The 15596-nt window shown below is 47.2% G+C and overlaps 1 protein-coding gene across 1 annotated transcript; it reads right to left on the bottom strand.

The window, feature by feature from the left end:
* Positions 1 to 1239: 1239 nt before the first annotated feature.
* Positions 1240 to 8849, bottom strand: NRN1 (neuritin 1). Its single transcript, XM_007935345.1, has 3 exons — positions 8795 to 8849; positions 4562 to 4706; positions 1240 to 1468 (listed from the first exon to the last, which is right to left on the bottom strand). Exons 1-3 carry the CDS (start codon positions 8847 to 8849, stop codon positions 1240 to 1242), a joined length of 429 nt encoding a protein of 142 aa, XP_007933536.1.
* Positions 8850 to 15596: the final 6747 nt, after the last annotated feature.

Below are 15596 nucleotides of genomic sequence, written 5' to 3'. Positions count from 1 at the left end.
TATATATATATATGTATAATCTTTTCGTTAGGTGAGCAGAATTTCGTTGAGATGGTGACGTGTCCGAGTTGAGACCTACCTGCTTGAAGACGGTAGGTTCTCAAATGACTTTATGAACACGTGAATTCATCACCTGCCAACCGCTGTGTGCCTTTAGGCACCAGGAGAATTTGGCTGAGAAAGCAGGCTTGGGGTAGGAAACAAACGACACCCCCATTTCAAACAATAACTTTTATTTTATATGTCTCTAGACTTTGTAGCAAATCTTTTTTGCTGAATTTAATTTATAATAAACTTTTTTTAAATTACATCTCTTTTTTTTTTAAAATCAAGGCTCTTGTATGTCAAAATCTTTTTTCTTAACTATATTTTAGATTAACATTTAACATCCCCCCCTTTGTGATCTATACCGTTGGATATTCAGGTATTACTGTATGTGTAACAGCTAAAATAAGAGAGAGGAGAGAAAATAAAGGCAGTGAACTTGGAAAGATGCGTCGACAACAGCAGGTAAAGCTAACCCCTCAGGGACATTAGCAGCATTCCTTGGCAGCCTTTCCCTTTCTGTCTGAGATTTCCTCAACCCTTCTCCTCTCTCCTTCCTATCCTAGACAAAAGTCCACAATCTGTCTTTTCACTTTTCTGGAGGAGAAATGTGCAGTGGAAATGATCAAAACAAGATACTGTGGAAGAAAGACGTGAGCGTGAATTATTCACCATATGCTTCACACGTGGTCATCTCTCTTGAATTCATTGCCCGTGGCCTTCTCCTCTCCTTCTCTTTCCTATTAGGAGGAGCTCATACTTTTCCATGTATTAACATGATTAATATATTAGGTGGCCCAGGGCCGTTCCTGAGATTCTTTTGCCAAAAAAATTAAAAAATTATATATATATATATGTATATATATACATATATATGTATATGTATACATATATATATACATATATTAAAATTAAAAAATGGGGATGGGTTTGCCGTTTCTTATATTTGTGTGAAGACGGACTAAAGCTGAGGTCGGGTTTTGGCTGTGCTTGCTTGCTCACTGATTGGTAATATTTGGCAAAGAAAACAGAAGTAATCAAAGGAAACCAAAAAAGAGAACCAGGATTTCCCACAATCCTATATGAATGTTTTCAGCATCACAGAGAATCACAACGTCCCCCAAAGAACGAATGATTTTCCTCTCGATTTCCGGGAGTGAGTGTGGGTGGGCGCGCGGGGGAGCTGGCCCGCTCTCAGAAGGAAAGCCAGGTCGCTAAAGCTGCTGAGAGAGACACCAAGAGCACGGGGAGCGCCGGGAGCACGGACCCCGCCGCCCCGTTGCCGCTGCCGCAGAGTTCGAATAAGCTGCCTTGGATGTTGAGGTTTTTGGATTCTTTTCTCAGTTTATCCCATATATCTTTCGCCCCTTCCTGGCAATCCGTAAGGGCTGTAACCGTGCAGCGGTGGAAATCCTCCCAATATCTGGTGAGGAATAGAACAAAACACAAGAGGCAGGTTCACTTTGAGCATCCTGAGGACTCCAAGCCTGCAACCTTACGCCTCCCAACCCACCCTGGCTCCCAACCCTTCCTACCTCGTCGGCAGTGACCACAAGCCAGGGCACCACTGTCCACCCTAGAAGTCTCCGACCGAAGGGAGGGAGGGCCCACCTCCTTCTCTCCCTGGTGCTCGGCGGGAACCCTGCAGCCTGGAGCCCGGCCGCACCTGCGACGCGGCGCTGGCACCTTGGGCTGCGCAAACAGATTGCTCGCCCTCCTCTGGGAAAGCTAGGAAAACAGCGCTAAGCCTCGCAAGCTGCCGCCCATTAATGCCTCTTAGTTTGCAAGATGGGTTACTTGCTCCGTGCGCGGCCCTCCCCTCCCGGCTCCTTGCATTCTCCTCCCCCTCACCCCTTCTGTCTCCCTCCCCCTCGGAGCTGCTGTACACTCTAGCCTTTGCCTTCTTTCTTTCCCTTCATTTTTCCACTCCACCTCTTCCTTTTGTCTTCCATTCTCCTAATTTTCCCTCTCTTTCCTTCTCCTTGCTTTGTTGTCTCCCTTTCTTTCCCCTGGGTTCTCTCCACCGAACCTTACTTTCTCTTCCTCTTCTTCAGTTGCTTTGGTCGTGGGGGCCCCGCCCGCCCGGAGCTCTAACAAGCGGGGCTCAGATTTAAGTCCGGAGACTCGCGCCTGTCTCTCCCCGCCCCAGGGTCGGTGAGTGTCGGTGGCCGAGCACTAGGATCGGCTCTGCAGCCTTCACCAGCTTGGGCAAAACCAAATGCTCCGGGCTCCCAGCTGGAGCTCCTGTCCCCCCACAAACAGGCCCTTTGGAGTCTCCTCCCCTAAGTCTTCGCGGTGTAGTGCCCGGTCACTCCGGCCGGGATTCTGAAGTGGCTGAGTGACCCCGGCTGCCGGCCTTCAAGGGCCCACGCTCTGTGCTTTCCGCGCCCTTCCCCGAGCTTCCGAGCCTCCCTCAGCCACTTTGTCCTCCGAGACCCGTCTCCTCGCCCCGCCCCCATAACCTTCAGCCAATCTGCCCTTTTTTATTGTCCCCCCCCCTTTTTTTTTCCCCTGAAAACCCAAAATAGATCCCTAGACTAAATATAATCCTAACCCGTGATCGATTCCTGCTGTCTTCTTTCTGAGCTGAGTCGATCTGTGTGTCTCGGTAACTCTGGGCTGGCTCCCACATCACCTGGCCCTGGTCTCCGGCGACCGCCCAACACACCATTTGGTGGTAATCTCTGCCCTCTACTTCCAACTGACTGGCCTGGACTGTAAACACTTTGAAGGCAAACATCACGTTTGAGTTTTCCTTGTTTGCCTCCCACCCCATCCTCTGGCTAATTGGAAGAGTTAGATGTGCTTGTTGGGTTGCCTTGAGCTGATGCTGTTTATCTCTAATGGTGTTCCCCAATCTCTCATTTATGAGGGCAGAGGTAAGGGCATAGTGGTTCCAGATTCTTCAATTTGTACTAAATAGCAAGATTTAGAGACTCCAAGAAGAGAGCAGATGCCTCTCCTGCAGAGCTTCTGCAGTAATTGCACCTCCCAAAGATGTCACCCAGATGGGGAGCGCCCCTTGTGGAAGAGGGGTGTGGTGGAGGAGGTACATCCAGGTGGAATTGTGACTAGATGGCTTCAGCAGGGTGTTACTGAGAGAACACCACAATGCAATGGAATCCCACCTCCAGGAGTGTCCCTCCTCATTTCTCTGTTTTCCAGAACAGAAGTTCTGCTAAATAATTTAAATAGCTCCAAATGACCAGTTCTGGCAAATGGTTGTGGATGTGAGAGCCATCTTATGGTAAGACATTTGGAATAAAAATAGGAGGGTATGCACCCAGGCCCTGCCTTTGTCCCATTTGTGATATAAAGGCACAGCCACTTAGCTGCTATTTTCCTCCTGGGGGGCACCAGAGTATTTGGGAAGATGTGTGGCAAAAATGACCCCTGTTTAATTATTCATAATTCAAACATGCCCTTCCTCAAAAAATAAACAGGAAAAGAGGAAGGACTTCACAATTTTAAAGGAAACTACAGAAAATAGTCATTTCAGCCTCTGGTGTACAAGAGACAGTTCCTGACGTGGCTTTATTGTAACAGCTATGGGATTGGTATAGCTTTCTCTCTTTTTTAAAAAATGCATGTATGTTATATGTTGCAAAGGACAAGGAAATGTCTAAGGTCTGCAGTAGCTATAATGTTGTCTGCCCCCCGGCCCCACCCCCCCGCAGTGGCTCTCTGCTGGTTACCTTATTTATGTAGGAGCAGAACTTTCCAGACAACCTCTGGGAAAAACCCACTCTTCCTGGCCAGGAACTTTTCAGCCCTCCTTGGACCCCACACTGCCCTGGCCTGAGGAGTCAGTGTAAATGTGGAAAGGGTATGAAGAAGAAGAAGGAAAAGACAAAAAAGGCAAAAAAGGTGGCTACCCCAAGCCTAGGAATTTGCAGCAATCTCAGCCAAGACTGTAACCACATCCACAACATGCTTTTCTTGGGCAAAGACAGTGGCACAGAACTGGCTCAACCTCTTTCCTAGAAAGAGGAAGGGAGACTTTTACTCCCTTGCCTGGACTCCATTCTCCCAGTTTGTCTTTGAGTGGGCGTTTATCAGGGGCAAATGGACAGACTAAGCTAGTTTCTTTCTGTCCAGGCAAATCTAGTATGTTGCAAAATGCTCCACAAACCAGAACTAAAAATTCTTCAGATTGAAATTGCCTCCAAGCAGAGAGATTCTGCAGCACAAGGGAGTGGTAGCAATCAATGTCCTTCGCCCCATGTCCTAGAGAGTCCAGTGCGCTCACCCCTTGCGCTCACGTGAGGCCGCTGAGGGCTAGGACTGGACCCTGTCTGGAAGGGTGCCCTTTTGCACCCTACACCACACCATGGGGCCCCATTGGCTGTGCAAATTCGGATCCAGGGGCCTGAGCTTCACGGCCTGGGGGCAAAGCGAGAAAGCACGGATTCATGGTGGTGCCCAGCCAAGAGCGCAGGCGGGGAGACACTGCGCTCTCGGACCTCAGTAGCGCCCCCCAGATCTGCTACTCAGCGGACCAGAAAGCAACACTTACGTGCACACGGTCTTGATGTTTGTCTTGTCGTCCAGGCCCTGCGGGTAATTGGCCATGCTGTCGCCCAGCTTGAGCAAACAGTCCGAAAAGCCCTTAAAGACCGCATCGCACTTGCCCGCTGCTCTCACGGCCTGCACCAGGTATGCTGTGAGGAAGAGGGGACAAGAGTCAGCAGCGCCACGACCCCGCCTTGCCGCTTCAAGAGGCCTGCCTGTCTGGCCTAGGACCCCAAGTGCCTTCATCCCCATAGCGGTCTGGGACCTCCGGGGCCAGGTGCTGCAGGTTGCGCAGGTGTTAAAGTTTACTGAGAGATGCAACCCAAAAATGGCTAGGCTGCACCCCATGTCGTGTCTCACGCAAATTATCTCTCTCTGTGTGTCTGTGCTTGTCTATGTAGTTGGAGGTAGGTGGTATTTTCTGTGGCAAGTCCATTCCTTTCTCCCAGATCTTGCCCACATCTCTCATCATACCTTTTCATTTTTCCATTGCCCCCTCTCCTCACCTCCCCGGTCTCTTTTCCCCATCTCCTCACTCCGCTTCCTCTTCCAACACATCCTAACAAGCCTCGTCACTGTCCATCGCAGTACAATCTTCCATTTCTGAAGTGACAAAGGGGGGTCGGTCTCCACAGCAAAGTGTGGGGGTGAGGAAGCAGTGGGGAGGCAACAGAGCGTTAGGTCGGGAATCTGAACTGCATTCTACCCTCCTGCAATAACCTCCGGTTCAGCGCCTAGGTGGGCGCTAAACAAACAATGCTGAATGAATGATGAATGAATAAAGTCTCTGGAAGCCACCAGCTGTCACCGAATTGATCCTTTCATTATAAAACCGATTGCCTACTGTGAGTCTTCCTGTATTCTGAGAGAAGTCCGGGAATCCATCCCCGACCTCACTAGAAAACCGGCCTCTGCGTCTGCAGCCTGGGCCGGGGAGGCTGGTGGTCTCGGGCAGTGGGGGACGCGGAGGCAAATCTGCGAGTCTTGGGCTCCTAACCCCCCTTTGCCTTGGTCCCCGATTCAGCTCCTTACTCACCCTTAAAACACCCAACAAATCTGCCACCTTTCTCGCCATCCGGGGATAAGACCGTTCCTCTCCAGACTCCCGCCCTGCGCTCCCGGCAAGGTCGGATTCGTGCCAGCCGGCCAGGGACTCGCGGCCTCCAGGGAGGGCTCCCTGAAGAGGGAGACGGCGGGAGCAGAAGGAGGTGACCCAAGTCACCCGGAGTCCTCGTCCCTGGCCTCAGGTCAGCCGACCTCAATGGAGGGTTTGCTATGGCTACTTCTTTCCACCCCGAAGCCAGTGCACCCCGCTGCAGGGTTGATTCGGAGAGGCCAAGAAACCCTGGGGACCCACAGGGTGCACGAGAGGCTCGAATCTGCTTCGTTGCAGGCCGGGAGGAGAGAGAACGGCTTAAACTTCCCTCTCCGGCAAAATCGGCCTTGAGCGCCCACGACCCTGGGTGCCCGCTTGCTCTTCGGCCGCGTTCCGCCGCCACGCCCGGCTGTTACTGTGTCCAGGAGGACCGTACACCTCCTCACCTCTTCCCCCTCAGTCTCCAGGGCTGAAGCGGGCAAGAGGGAAGGTGATCGAAGCCACAGCAGCCTCCAAGCGCGTATCTTTTGCAAAGGGCTGCAGGAAGAGCAAGGCGGGCCTTCTGTTTTCTAATCCGGAACTGGAAGCGCTGTGGAAGGGACCTGGGTTAACTTCGACCTCAGCTCCCGCAGTTACGTAAACCGTCGTCAATTTCCTCGTCCTCCGGACTCGAAATCATAAATACCCTTGCCACTGCAGTATCCGATTTAACGCTAACATAGGATCTAGTGAATACAAAAACCTTTGTTCGAATAGATAACCGTCAAAATGAAATAAACCTTGCAAATCCTTCTCAATAGAAAGTAATTTTGCAGGGGAGAAACGAAACATAACACAGCCTACCTCCCGGGTCTCGCCTCACCTTTTACCTCCACTCCTGCAAACTTGGTGGTGAACTAGAAGGCCCTAAAACGCGTTGACAATTTTTTAAAAGGAAGTTAGAGCTCGCGGGGGGCGGGAAGCGCTTCTGTCACGTTATCTTTCCGGGTGCCGATGGATGCACGGCGCATGTGTGAGTGTGTAAAAGAAGAAGTCGTGAAAATGCCTGTATTTTGCAACTATGACTCCTTGGGCTCCAGTTTGCTCGGGGCAGGCCTGGAGCATACACGCTGGGCAGATTTTGCAGGCGCACGAGTCTGGCAGGTCTCAGCTCGGGCGGCCCTCGCCGTCCTTCCTAAACCCGGCGTCCGCGAGCCTCCGGAGAGCGACCCAGTCTTGTACTCTGTCCTGTGTAGCGTCCCTGTCCTATGCCATTTCTATCCATTCATTCATTCGTTTGACCTCTCATTCATTCCAAACTTCCTCCCTCTGAGTCTTCATTCGTGTTCACCACCCTCTCTACTTCCCCGCCCCTTCTCAACCCCCTTTTTCGTGCCAAATGCCAATAATTTGGGACAACTCCCAGGCATGAATTAATAAAGACCGAGACTCGGGTGCGGGAAAGGACAGATATCCGGGAACAAATATACCCACCCTCAACTCTACAGTCATTTCTTTACCTAGGTTAAGGTGTCCGGAGCGTTTCCGGAGGCACAGCCGCTATGTCCCCCAGTGAGGTTATTTCCCACCGGGATTCAAAACAGAGAGCTGATAGTAAATTGTTTTCTTTTTCCTCATCTGGGCATAGAAAATAGAGCCCTAAACCTTCTCCAATTAAAATCCCTATTTCAAAAACAATTACTGTCTCCTACTCTCTAAAATTCATAGGCTAATTGTAGAATGCCACGTTGGCTTATTTCCATCATTTTGGGATTTGCTGCCATTAGAAATGTTCTACATTTATTGCAACTCTGCACCAATGTCAAAGATTCATTCAAAACAATGAGATTCATAGACGAATTTCTTAGAATTAAAGGAAAACACCAACATCCCATAGCCACACAATCTCACATCCCTATATAATGTTTATGCAGAAAAAGTCAGAAACTCAAAATCTTGTCAAATGCATAAAAAATCCACTCCGAAGACTTCATTTGAATATCTAGATTACTCCAACCCTTATTTCCTCCACATTATCTAAGAAAAATGTCCTGTATTCCTTCTCTTACTGAAACTAATTCCTTAAAGCAACCCCTACCCCTTAATACTGCAAGGATTTGTTTGCAAAGAATGCAACCCCCTGAAAGCATAGGAGGCAACAATTCCCTGTGTCTCCAAAATCCATTTGAAGAGTTTCTATTATTATTATTATTTTGCGTGTGTGTCTGTTCTATTAATAACCTGTTTCACTTTCAGGTTAGGCCACCTTAATTAATGCTCTGAGGGCATTAGACAACAGGGTTTGCTAGTGCCCCCCCCCATAAGATTTTCTTCATTCTAGGTGGAAAAATGTGAACTTTAAAAAGCTCCATGACTGTACAACTACTACTCAACATTCCATTGCACAAAATAGAGACAAATAAATCCTAACCAACCCAAACAAATAAAAATAACCAACACAGATATGACACATTTCAAATACTTTTTAACCTTTCCTACGTATAAAATGCAGATTTCCTATGTGTAAAGTAACAGGCACAAGCACCAAGAAAATTATATCCATGCATATCTGGCTGAATTCATCCTCCCCAACGGTAAGCCATTCAATCTGTGGTCTAAGTCCCCTATCATTCTCGGATTTGCCCCCCCCCCCCCGATCTAGTCTGCGGTGCCCGGTGCAAACGCTGCAGCTAGAGAAGATGGGGGCGGGGGGAGGCAAGGAGAATGACAAAGTTCTAAATGCAGCAGTCTGAGCCGGAATATCTTTGCTATCTGCACATAAACTTTCCAGTCCTAGCTGCCTAGCGAGGTGAATTCTTGCATTCACCTTTCGACCCTTTAAAATAAAGCCTTGCAGTATCGCAAGCGCCAATGCATTGCCCCAGAGCGCACTCAAGAGGGAAAGCAAAAATGGACGTGCGCTTTAGAAAAAAAGAGAGAAAACCCCCTCCAGAAAACGACCAACCGCACACAGTAAACCAACCACCTTTACGAAAACCAATCCGGGACACTCGAGTCCCTAGGAGCCGCAGCCCCTATCCTTGGAGGTTTGCAGGTTCTTGGTACCCCAAGGCAGCCGCGGGTCCATCTGTGCTCCCTCTGAGCCGCGGGCCCCGGCCGCTGCCTCTCACCGCCAGCCGCAAGACCCAGCCGGCCACTTACCTATTTGCACCGCGAGGATCAGTGAAATATATCTGCCGTTCAACTTAAGTCCCATCCTACGTTTAGTCAAACCATTTGCGACCGCAGACCTTTAAATAGTTAGTTTAGAGAACGCGGGGGAAAGCTGCAAAATAGGCATTGCCAACAAGTTCCGGGAGCGACGGAGACTTTATGCACGGGAAAGGCAGAGGGAGGAGAGAAAGAGAGGGAGCGGGGAGGAGAGAGAAAAAGAAAGAGTGTGTGTGTGTGTGTGTGTGTGTGTGTGTGTGTGTGTGTGAGAGAGAGAGAGAGAGAGAAATAGAGAGAGAGACACGGAGAGAGAGAGAGGCTGAGGGTGAGAGGGGGAAGAGCTGGAAATGGTTCACTCCATTAGGAGGGGGCGGAGGAAGCACAGCCTCACGCCCACGAGCAGGCTTGACGTGGGGGATGACACGGAGTGAATTTTTTTTTTTTTAATATAGACACCTTAGTAGAGAATCGCCATTTATAGTCATCAGAAGCTGGGATTAATCAGATATCTCCAATTAATGTGCAATGTGAACGAAATCTCACCTCCTGGGGGTGACCACTTTCCTATCCCCGCGGCCACCCCCGCCTCCTTCCCGGGTCTCCCAACGCCCACCCCACCCCTCGCCTTGTGCAGAACGGGGGCTATCCTCCCCGCCCAGAGCTGGGGAGTCCTGGCTCGCCCACTGCACAGCTGGGCGATTGTTTCAATCAGCTCCCCCTCCTCCACTAGCACCACCACGCAGTCAGACCCCGCCCTACGGTGCGGTGCAGAGGGGTTTAAAGGAGCGGGAGCGGGAAAAATAGCTAAGCCAGCTCTATTAATTCGAAATCCCCCTCGGCAGCCTGCTCCTGCACTTGCCTACCCTCTTTCTCTCCAACCTAGTCGCGGAGCTCTGGGCGCAGCCTGGAGCGCCTGAGCACCTAGCCAGGCCCCCGGCAAGAGCACACACACGAACACACACGCCCTCGACCGCACACGGTACACCCACGAGCGTTCGGTCACGCCCAGGGCCCAGGGGGTTTGGTCCGTAAACGTGGGGACCCTGAAATGTACTCAGCGTGTCCTCTACGATTTCAACCATCCCTGGCGCCTGGCGCCGGCTAGAGGCCTAGCTTCACAAGACACAGCGACTCTAATTTTGTGTGTGTGTGTGTGTCTGTGCGGAGGTGGGGTCGGGTTGGGTGGGAGGGGAGGAAAGAGTACAGGTAAGGACCTGGCACCTCTGCAAAGTCGATTTTCGATACTAGTGATTTACTAACTCTCAGAGCTTTAGGAAATTTCCAAGGCAATCCCTGGTGTGCGAGGTACTTTCTTTGGTTCCGATGCACCTCTTGGGATTATTTGTTGGGCTGCACACACACACATACACGTACATCACGTACGCACACGCACCCAAAGCCACACACCTGCACTATCTTTTGATGCTCGTGCATAGACCGAGTGCAGACGCAGCAGACTCCGCAGAGGTGCGTTTTTTCAGCTGCGTTTTGTGCTTTGCTGCAAGGTGATATCGACGACAGTTAGGGTTTATGAATGATAAACAAACTGGGCTGTTTATTTCCCAAACACCGTTAAATATTGATTTTGCCCCTTTTCTGCACCAAAAGAAGCCTAAACCCTGGCTTCCCTAATCAGGCGTTAAAGGAAGCACAGACCAACTTTATTCCTTAAGCCTGCAGAGAGAAGGAGAAGAAAACGACCCCCACCAATCTTCCAGAAATGCATGAGAAAATATGAAGACATCACATTAGCTGTAGAAATGCAAACAGATTGAAGAGTTATCGAATCGAATGCCTTTCTCCTGCCAGTGTGCCACCCACACCTATCTATCTGGGCGTCCCAATACTCAGCCATTTGGAGATGCACTGATAAGGGAAATTGAGAAAATAGTGCAAAATGAAGGCCGTAGGGATGCGAGGTAGACAGGAGACGCGGGGGTCCTGATTGCAGCATTTTGTGACGTGGGAACATCTGCTCTGGGACCGGGCCACTCCTCGCAGACCCCCGAGGGGCGGCCGCGCGGCCTCGGGGGCGGAGCCACATAGTCCCGCCTCAGTGACGTCACTGAGGGGGGCATCGGGGCTCTCCTTTTCTGCCTGCGGGGGCTCAGCCTCAGCCTACCCTATTTGTTCTAGCTCCCAGTCGCGGCTCCCGAAATAGCCGAAACCGTCGGGGGGGGGGCAGGGGGTGGGCAGGGGCGGGTAGCTTGATGGGGTTTTCCTCGGACCCGCCCCAGACGCCTTCCAATGGCAGGAACGGAAGGTAGATCGAAGGGCGAGGCCTCGAGTCGCTGTGCGCCCGCCCCGCCCCCCCTCCAGTCTAAGTCCCTGTTCCCTGGGGTCTCGCGTTGGTGCTGTCCCTCTGTTCCCTTCCTCGCCGCATTTTCTCCTACTCCCTGCCCACCCACCCAAGATTTTCCCAAATTCGTTTTCTGAGAGTGCCGTGGGGTTTTAGTCACTTCCCCACCCCCAGTCCTTTGGAACCTGGTGAGTTGAGGGTGGGGGCAGTCAGAGCTAAAGACAAAATGAAGAGAAGTGAAACGCGGGCTCCAGGCCAGTTTGCCTGCGGTGGCTTCACACTCGGACTGTGCTGCTTAGCACATCCCTAAACCTGAGCAGAACCTGGCCTCTCCTATCTCTTTCCTGTGCCCACGCCCCCTCGTGTCTTTTCGAAAGTGAAAAGAGCAGAGTTAGTACTGCTTATCAATTATTTTGGAATAGATGATTGAAAGCAGATGCTAACGGTGGTTTTGATTTTTTTTTCTTATTTTTTAATTACAGGTCGCTCTGCAGTCAGGGCTGCATGCGGGGCCATAGTTCCTAATTTAATTCCTTAATTAAAAGGCAATGTAGTCTATGGTTGCCAACGCATGTTGACTATTTGAGAACATTGGGAACAATATCCACGGTTGCAAATGACATTGGAGAATGTTGACTTTTTTCATTTGATTGTTTTGAAAAGGCCAATCCTACATTGTAATTGAAGTTAAAGGCACAGTGAGAAGAGAGTGAATGAGAGGCTAAACCCAGATCCTAGGCCTGTCATTGCAGAATCAAGCTGATCTTGTCTGGTTCCACACTTCTGGAATTTCTTACCTGAAAAACGAAGCATGAGACAGGGCTACAATAGGCTCTCTAAGGCTGTTTTCACCTTTGACATTTTGTTTTTTAGAATCTTGTGGATGGAGGTGGGATTGGGGGATGGGCTGTGTGCAAAGATTAGGGAAAATCCATACCATAATGCTTGTCCATTTCTTGCAAAGGGTATATTTCCGTTTGATAAACAATTTCATTTAAAGTTAAACAAGATAGTTCAGAATAGAAAAAAAAAAAAAAGTCATTGGTGCTATTTGAGTTTGCAAGGGGGTATTGAGCCAAAAGAACCCCTGAAAACAAGTCTGCATAAATAAGGTACAAATATGCAAACCCCTTTATCCCTGAAACTGCCAGAAAGAGACCATGTATATTTTTAAGCCTCGGTAGTACCAACATTCTTTCTCAGTTAATGTTGCTCCAGCCCCAGTCTCAGCAAGGTGACATGCCTACTTTAGACACACAAGAGTACCTATTGTGTGCCAGCTGCACACAAAAACCTATGAAGGTTTACCAATCCATCATAAGCGGACTTTCCAGAAATGTCATCTCAAAAAACATCCCATTTGAAATTATTTGCACCAGCAGTTGCCAGGGTCAGTAGGAAATTCCCTCTCTCTCATATTGGTCAGATAAAATCCACTACTACTTTAGAATGAATTGGCCCAGCAATACATTGCACTCATAAATTCAGTCTGCCATTTCTTATACCTTCAACTAAAAACCTTTAACCCAAATATGAATATAAATGTTCTTCTATCTAAAATGATAACAGCTATATCATATTTAAACCATCATATAAATTGAGAAGGGAATGACATTTTGTTGTAGATAGGTTGGTGGTGTTCCCAATAAAAAAACACTTTGGGAAGCCTGGATCTTCCCTGTTACTTGGTAAGGTGATTTTTTACTCTTTAATTACTAGACTGCTTCCAAAATTTGTTTATGTCTCTGGAACTTAGATATATGCTGACTGAAGAAGCTTGATTTTAATGAAGATGTTTGAATTCCAGAAGCAAATGTTAAACTTGAAATGTTTGAATGTTGATAGCTTTCTTCTTTACAAAAAATTATATATATATATATATATATATATATATATATAGTTACAAATAAACATTTTATTGTGAAATATACACACAGAATTATGCACAAATCAAACATTCATAGCTCAATGATTTATTACAGAGTGAACATCTATGAGAACCCCACTTACAATGGAGTAGTCTAAAGAGATGGGCAACTGAATGTAATCTGTATTGCTAGATAAGATCCTAGACTAGAAAGGAAAGAGAGATTATTGGGACAGTTAGCAAAGCTTGAATGGGGTCTATGAATTGGATATTAGTTTTGCACCAATACTGATTTCCTGATTGGAGAGTTGTATGCTAGTTATACCTACTTTGGTCTGTGGTCAGAAGGGACCAGTCCCTGGAAAAGGATATCATACTTGGTAAAGTAGAGGGTCAGAGAAAAAGAGGAATATCTTTAACAGGATGGATTGACACAGTGGCTACAATGATGGGCTCAAGCATAGCAAGGACTGTGAGGATGGCATAGGACTGGGCTGTGTTTCATTCTGTTGTACATAGGGTCAGTATGAGTCGGAATTGACTCAACAGCACCTAACAACAGCAATAACATGCTAGTTTTCAAGGAGGATATTGTGGTTTTGGGGAGATGCACAGTGGAGTAATTAAGGGTGATGGTTCATCGTATCTTGCCAAAGGAACCAAAGAAAAAGAATACTGATAACGGGGTAGGTAGATACCAATGAAGCAAGTGCTACCACATGTTAATAATTGCAGAATCTCTGGGTGAATCTTTTTACTGTTCTGGCAATTTTTCTGCAAGTTTGGAGTTATTTCAAAATAATTTATCTTCTTAGAAATCAACTCCAGCTGAATGAAAGACCCGAATGTCCAAAACGAAGCTTTCAAATGCTAAGTGAAATATGTAGGTACATATTCCTAAACTTTATTGTTGTGCGCCATTGAGTTGAATCTGATTCATAGGGACTGGACAAGACAGAGTAGAACTGCCCCACAAGGTTTCCAAGGCTGTGAATCTTTACAGAAGCAGAATGCCACAACTTTCTTTTGCATTGGGCTTGTAGGTTCAAACTGCTGACCTTTCCATTAACAGCTGAATGCTTAACCACTACACTATCAGGGCTCTTTCTCCTAAACATCAAATAAGCATAAAAAGTGTGAACTGGAAAAAGATAAATTTAACCATATTAAAATGAAAATAATACCTTAAAGAAAATGAAAGAGGAAGTTATGTACTGTCATAGAAAATCAGTATTGAGTTTAAGAACTTTCCAAACCATTCTTTTCTGAAAGCACACACACACAAAATAAAAATGAGCAAAAGACATGAAGAGACATTTCACAGAAGAGAAAGCATGTATGGTTTATTGCAGTAATGCAAATGAAAGTGGCTTAACATTACAAAACTCATGTATCTTTCATGCCTTTGCATTTGTTTCTGTTTTTAAAATTGAAGTTAATTATGTATTTTTTAAAATTGCTATTTCAACAAGTTTACATGTACAATTCATGTGACATTAATTACATTCAATATAGTGTGCAACCTTCACCACTGTCAGTTTGCAAATTTTTCCATCACCTTTAATGGAAGCTCAGTGTTCATTATGTAATGACTTAGAACCACTAGGAGCCACTGGGAATCACTTTGTTATACCTATTCTAGATATTTCATATAAGTGGAGTTGTACAATATTTGTCATTTTGTGTTTAACTTATTTCAATAAGCATAAGATTTTTGAGGTTCATCCATATTGAGGCATATATCAGGATTTCATTTCTCTCTTGTTGTTGTTAGGTGCTATTGGGTCAGCTCTGATTCATAGCGACCTTGTGTACAACAGAACAAAACACTGTTCTGTGCCATCCTCACAATCCTTGCTATACTTGAGAACATTGTTGCAGCCACTATGTGAATTTATCTTGTTGAAGGTCTTCCCCTTTTTTGCTGACCCCCCACTTTACCAAGCACGATATCCTTCTCCAGGGAACGGTCCTTTCTGACAACATGATCAAAGTGTTGTTGTTGTTATGCGCCATCAAGTTGGACCCGACTCATAGTGACCCCTCCTTGGGTTTCCAAGGCAGCATCACCAACCTTCCTTGATCAGAGTGGGTAAGACGAAGTCTGGCCATTCTCACCTCCAAGGAGCCTCTGGCTGTAATTCTTTCAGGCAGATTTGTTAGTTCTTCTGGCAGTCCATGGTGCTTTCATTATTCATCACCAACACCACAACTCAAAAGCATTGACTCTTCTTTGGTCTTCCTTATTCATTGTCCAGCTTTCACATGCATACAAGGTGACTCAGAAAATACCCTAGCTTCAGTTAGGTGCACCTTAGCCTTCAAAGAGACATATTTGCTCTTTAGCACTTTAAAGAAGTCTTTTGCTGCAGATTTACCCAGTGCAATACTGTGTCTGATTTCTTGACTGCTGCCTCCATGGGTGTCGATTGTGGATTCAAGTAAAATGAAATCTTTGACAACTTCAATCTTTTTTCCATTTATCATGATGCTGCTTATTGGTCCAGTTGTGAGAATTTTCATTTTCTTTATATTGAGCAGTAATCCATAGTATATATTGTAGTCTTTAAGTCATCTTCATTTTTAGCAAGCAAGGTTGTGTCATCTGCTTATTGCAGGTTGTTAAT

Source organism: Orycteropus afer, unplaced genomic scaffold, assembly GCF_000298275.1.
Source record: "Orycteropus afer afer isolate SDZICR_OR568_19922 unplaced genomic scaffold, OryAfe1.0 scaffold00027, whole genome shotgun sequence".
NCBI lineage: Eukaryota > Metazoa > Chordata > Mammalia > Tubulidentata > Orycteropodidae > Orycteropus > Orycteropus afer.
The sequence above is the reverse complement of the archived record's forward strand: the minus strand, read 5'-3'. Positions and strand labels throughout refer to the sequence as shown.

Coding starts and splice junctions, on each gene's coding strand:
- NRN1 (XM_007935345.1), bottom strand. CDS start 8,849: ATGGGACTTAAGTTGAACGGCAGATATATTTCACTGATCCTCGCGGTG. Junction 4,707..8,794: donor GATCCTCGCGGTGCAAATAG/GTAAGTGGCCGG, acceptor TCTTCCTCACAG/CATACCTGGTGCAGGCCGTG. Junction 1,469..4,561: donor AACATCAAGACCGTGTGCAC/GTAAGTGTTGCT, acceptor ATTCCTCACCAG/ATATTGGGAGGATTTCCACC.